The sequence below is a fragment of the Entelurus aequoreus genome, linkage group LG14 (assembly GCF_033978785.1).
Source record: "Entelurus aequoreus isolate RoL-2023_Sb linkage group LG14, RoL_Eaeq_v1.1, whole genome shotgun sequence".
Classification (NCBI taxonomy): domain Eukaryota; kingdom Metazoa; phylum Chordata; class Actinopteri; order Syngnathiformes; family Syngnathidae; genus Entelurus; species Entelurus aequoreus.
In genome coordinates, this window is record NC_084744.1 from 30,716,724 (window position 1) to 30,722,791 (window position 6,068).

At 40.9% G+C, this 6,068-nt stretch overlaps 1 protein-coding gene across 2 annotated transcripts in view; it reads right to left on the reverse strand.

The window, feature by feature from the left end:
- Nucleotides 1–507: 507 nt before the first annotated feature.
- The window catches only part of LOC133664745 (major facilitator superfamily domain-containing protein 8-like), a 69,417-nt gene continuing 63,856 nt past the window's right edge, over nucleotides 508–6,068 (reverse strand). For both annotated transcript variants that reach the window (XM_062069637.1, XM_062069638.1), the window contains 3 exons: nucleotides 4,321–4,443; nucleotides 4,088–4,218; nucleotides 508–1,007 (listed from right to left, as the gene is read on the reverse strand). In XM_062069637.1, coding sequence (XP_061925621.1) covers nucleotides 927–1,007; nucleotides 4,088–4,218; nucleotides 4,321–4,443 — 335 coding nt within the window. In that variant the 3' untranslated portion in view covers nucleotides 508–926. The remainder of the gene's footprint in view (nucleotides 1,008–4,087; nucleotides 4,219–4,320; nucleotides 4,444–6,068) is intronic.

The window sequence follows — 6,068 nt, forward strand, 5'->3', positions numbered from 1 at the left end:
AAAGTCCTCCTGGTTGTGTTGCTGTAGTCCGCCGCTAATACACCGATCCCACCTGCAACTTTCTTCTTTGCAGTCTCCATTGTTCATTAAACAAATTGCAAAAGATTCACCAACACAGATGTCCAGAATACTGTGGAATTTTGCGATGAAAACAGAGCTTTTGTATTGGATCCAATGGGGTCCGAATACTTCCGCTTCAACCGTTGACGTCACGCGCATACGTCATCATATCGAAACGTTTTCAGCCGTAAGTTTGCCGGGAAATTTAAAATTGCACTTTATAAGTTAACCCGGCCGTATTGGCATGTGTTGCAATGTTAAGATTTCATCATTGATATATAAACTATCAGACTGCGTGGTCGGTAGTAGTGGCTTTCAGTAGGCCTTTAAATTTATCATGCATTTTATTTGAAGTATTTGGTTTTGATCGAGCAGTAAAAATGCAACTTTAAATGATTTATTTGTGTGCGCTGTGCGACTCTTTATGAACACGCTCTCCCTGTCACGAAGCCGACAGGACGCTGTCATCCCCACTTTTACACTCATTGTGTCACCACTTTCATTTCATGTGTTTGGAGAAAGACTGCAGAAAAGGAATGAGAAGTTGGGTCACATGGAAAAACCGCATCTCTTATCTTTCCATCAACACCTGGGCCTATAAATAGTTTAGTTGGAGAAGAATGTCTTTCATCTTCAAAATGCTGCCCCATGCATGTTCGACATGGGAGTAACAGCGCCCCCTGGTGTACGGTGGCGTTAGTAGTCAGGGAGTGAACCACATGCAAGAGACAAAAGCTTGGAAAAGCAGAGTGTTTGAACTCCTCCTGGCAGTGACAGTATGTTTTATTTTCTGCGGGTCCCTCTACATTGATCCATTTTGAGATGAAGGGCATTGCTTCTGTTTTTAGCCTCACTTGCCTGCAGCTCTACCCTCCGCTGTCAGAGCTGTGGGCACACTGCACCGCTCTGGGCTGAGTCAGGCGGCCGTATGACAACGCCGTCATTACCTGAAACAAACACAGCACACCATATCTCTTTAGTGAGGATTCGGGCAGCGAGTATCAAAGACGCGCTGAGTTGAGCTTTTTATAGCCGAGAGTATCCTAAAACTAGTTTTCACTTTTGGAATGTATGAAAAAAAGGCAGTCACTTGTCTACGGGTGTTGTCGTTCATCCAGGTCATTGTCATCTCAGGGCATTCAATCCATCGCAACTGGACTGTTTGGTTCGTCTCATCCAAGTAGGCTTCATCAGTTCATGCTTATAGACTTAGATAAGTCAGATCTAGTCTAGCGGCTGGTGCCAAAACCCCACATATTTATACTGTATTTTCCGGACCATAGGGCACATCGGATTATAAGGCGCACTGCCCATGAATGGTCTATTTTCAATCTTTTTTCATATATAAGGCACCAATGTTGGGACTAACGTGTTACTTTGTAACACCGTCAGTTTCGGCGGTAACTAGTTGTCTTTTTTTTTTATTTTTTAAATGTCCTGTCCAGCTTCTCAGGCAAATCTAATCTAATCTAATGTAATCCCCCTCTTTTCCCCACAGTTCCCCCCTCTGTCTTCCTTTTTTTCTCTTTCTATCCCCTCCTGCTCCGGCCCGGCTGCACCAAATGATAATATAAATACATTTAATAAAGTCAAATACAAATAAGGCAACAAGAGAAGTATCCTACACTTCTCTTTTGTAAAGTAAATCCGAACAGCCGATATGGGCATCTACATCAACTATATGATTTGCCTGAGAAGCTGGACAGGACATTAAAAAAATGTAAAAAAATAAAAATAAAAAATAAAAATTTTTTTTAAAAAAGACTACTAGTTACCTCCAGCTTCTCAGGCAAATCATATAGTAGATGTAGATGCCCATATCGGCCGTTCGGATTTACTTTACAAAAGAGAAGTGTAGGATACTTCTCTTGTTGCCTTACTTGTATTTGACTTTATTAAATGTATTTATATTATCATTTGGTGCAGCCGGGCCGGAGCAGGAGGGGATAGAAAGAGAGAAAAAAAGGAAGACAGAGGGGGGAACTGTGGGGACAAGAGAGGGATTAGACAGAGAGACAAAAACAACAACAGCAAACACAACAACAACAACAACAACAATAGAGCAACATCAGCAAATATGACATGTACAAATATGATGGTAAAAGTAATAGCAAATAAGCAGTTAGCGAAAATAAAAAATAATACAGAAATGACAATGAGCATTATTACACTAAAAATGGAGCAATACAAATACCAATAGAAATAGCGCTATTGATAATGAACAATACCAATACTTTACCTTTATTATCAACAATACAGTTGGTCAAATGCAACAATACATATATGTAATGATAACTTGAGATACGAAAGAATGCAGAAAAATGGAGGGGAAGAAAGAGAAGCAACCTACATTAACCTTGTAGATTGTTATAGTAACAATAGGTTAAGCTTTGTCAGTGTGCCATGTGTTATACCCAGTTTACCCTAGGGCAACAACATTAATATATGTTTGATGAAACGTGATTATGTGCATTAGTGTATGTGTGCATATGTACTTGTATATGTACAGTATGTGTATATGTGTGTGGTAACTAGTAGTCTAACGCGTTATTTTTTATATTCAGTAACTCAGTTATCGTTACTACATGATGCGTTACTGCGTTTTTTTTTATGTAGTATCGGCTAGAAACAGAAGATCTAAGTGTGTTTTATTGGAGAGTTGCAGTGTCGTCCTTCTGAACGGGAGAGAAGAGGCGCGCTTTGTGTGTGTCTGGGTGTGGGTGTGGGGAGGGGGGGAGGGGGGCGTGTCTGTGTTTACTAACAAGACATCACGGCTGAGCCGCAGTCGAGTTTCTTAACATGGAGATATTCTCACTACTTTTCTTTTGTCGAGCACAAAGAAAATAACATTTGAGTTAAATGTAAGTTGTGTCTTGGATCAAAGATCCCATCTACTGCCCAAAACAGCAATTCAAATCTGCCGAAACAGCTATAAAAGCAACATGCTTGGACGAAGCTAGTAAAGCGAGACACAGACTCCGATGCCACTTCAGCTCCACTTAAGGATTTTAACGAGGCACTGCTAGCCAGGACAACATTGAAAATAATGCACTTTGTGACTTCAATAATAAATATGGCAGTGCCATGTTGGCATTTTTTTTCCATAACTTGAGTCGATTTACTTTGGAAAACCTTGTTACATTGTTTAATGCATCCAGCGGGGCATCACAACAAAATTAGGCATATCAATGTGTTAATTCCACGACTGTATATATCGGTATCGGTTGATATTGGAATCGGTAATTAAGAGTTGGACAATATCGGAATATCGGATATCGGCAAAAAAGCCATTATCGGACATCTCTAGTCATAACTAGGGATGTCCGATAATGGCTTTTTGCCGATATCCGATATTCCGATATTGTCCAACTCTTTAATTACCGATACCGATATCAACCGATACATACAGTCGTGGAATTAACACATTATTATGCCTAATTTGGACAACCAGGTATGGTGAAGATAAGGTACTTTTTTTTTTTTTAAATTAAATAAATAAGATAAATAAATTAAAAACATTTTTTTGAATAAAAAAGAAAGTAAAACAATATAAAAACAGTTACATAGAAACTAGTAATGAATGAAAATGAGTAAAATTAACTGTTAAAGGTTAGTACTATTAGTGGACCAGCAGCACGCACAATCATGTGTGCTTACGGACTGTATCCTTTGCAGACTGTATTGATATATAATGTAGGAACCAGAAATATTAATAACAGAAAGAAACAACCCTTTTGTGTGAATGAGTGTGAATGAGTGTAAATGGGGGAGGGAGGTTTTTTGGGGGTTTTATGTTGATTTAATTAAAAAATAAAAATAAAAATAAAAACATACTGATAATAAAACAAACGATACCGATAATTTCCGATATTACATTTTAACGCATTTATCTCTAGTCATAACGTTATTAAAACCCCAATTGTACAGATTGGGAGCCCTTTAAAAGGGGCACAGCCTCTGTTAAAGTAATATAATGTGTCAAAATGTCCTTTAATTAAAGAAAATAGATAAGAAAGGCGACACTTACTGAGACCATCAAGAGGAGAGCCAGCATCATGCCTATCATTATGTAGAGATGATTGGTCAATCCTCCAGCCCACAAGGGGCCCATGATGGTGGCGAGGCCCCCCACTGATCGCCTAATGCCTTGACTGAATCCTTTTGGTGACACAAAAGCAAAAATGTCTCGTACTTCCATTCAAACATGGCGATAAAAGTTGTCGCTGGTGTCGCGCTAAGCAACGAGGGGCCCGTGGTCACCTTGTGTTTTCTCCGCCGTGACTTTGGAGAACAGGGACACCTGGGACACAGCAACAAAAGGGAGCCCCAGCAGCTGCAGGAACACCCCGATGACGAAGGCCGCCAGCTCCCACTCGTAGCCACCTGGCAGCAAAGCAATATTTTGTCACTGTGACTCAAATAAGTGAATAAAGCACATCATGTTTGTTTGTGCATCACTCTGCTATTAATATCTTTTTTATTATATTGAAATATTGTACAGCTTGGCCTTCCCCGCGCTATTCCACATTCATAATGCATTAATATGAACACCAAGCCTTTGGGAGAGCAGGTCTTATGGACTGTTGTTATTTGTGACCATTTTTATATGGGATGTTATCATTGAAAACACTATATGGAGGGTCAAAAGGGACAAAGTTGAACAAATAAATAAATCATTAATCAACTACGTAAATGTTTTATTATACGTTAGGTCAGGAAAAAACACAGAGGCAATATCAGGGGTCACCAACCTCTTTGAAACCAAGAGCTACTTCTTGGGTACTGATTAATGCGAAGGGCGACCAGTTTGATACACACTTAAAGGCCTACTGAAAGCCACTACTACCGACCACGCAGTCTGATAGTTTATATATCAATGAGGAAATCTTAACATTGCAACACATGCCAATACGGCCGGGTTAACTTATAAAGTGCAATTTTAAATTTCCCGCTAAACTTCCGGTTGAAAACGTCTATGTATGATGACGTATGCGCGTGACGTCAATGGTTGAAACGGAAGTATTCGGACACATTGTATCCAATACAAAAAGCTCTGTTTTCATCGCAAAATTCCACAGTATTCTGGACATCTGTGTTGGTGAATCTTTTGCAATTTGTTTAATGAACAATGGAGACTGCAAAGAAGAAAGCTGTAGGTGGGATCGGTGTATTAGCGGCGGCTGCAGCAACACAACCAGGAGGACTTAGTTGGATAGCAGACGCGCTACCGTGACTACAGCTTTGGCTTCCAAACATTTGATCGCTTGCCCGTACGTGCGTGTCGCTATGTGCATGTCACGTACGTAACTTTGGGGAAATATATGTTTCTTGCCGACTATGATGGCGGCCGGGGTGTCGTCGAAAGCTACAACGCCCGCCGCCGCACCGCTGTCCTCACCTTGACTTCCTCCGTCTCCGGGCCGCCGACCGCATCGATGATCGGGTGAAGTCCTTCGTCGCGCCGTCGATCGCTGGAACGCAGGTGAGCACGGGTCGTGATGAGCAGATGAGAGCTGGCGTAGGTGGATAGCTAATGTTTTTAGCATAGCTCTGTCAAGGTCCCGTAGCTAAGTTAGCTTCAATGGCGTCGTTAGCAACAGCATTGTTAAGCTTCGCCAGACTGGAAAGCATTAACCGTGTATTTACATGTCCATGGTTTAATAGTATTGTTGATCTTCTGTCTATCCTTCCAGTCAGGGGTTTATTTATTTTGTTTCTATCTGCAGTTAAGCCCGATGCTATCACGTTAGCTCCGTAGCTAAAGTGCTTCGCCGATGTATTGTCGTGGAGATAAAAGTCACTGTGAATGTCCATTTCGCGTTCTCGACTCTCATTTTCAAGAGGATATTAAAACACAAATCCGTGATCCACAATAGAAAAAGGAGAAAGTGTGGAATCCAATGAGCCAGCTTGTACCTAAGTTACGGTCAGAGCGAAAAAAAGATACGTCCTGCACTGCACTCTAGTCCTTCACTCTCACGTTCCTCATCCACAAATCTTTCACCCTC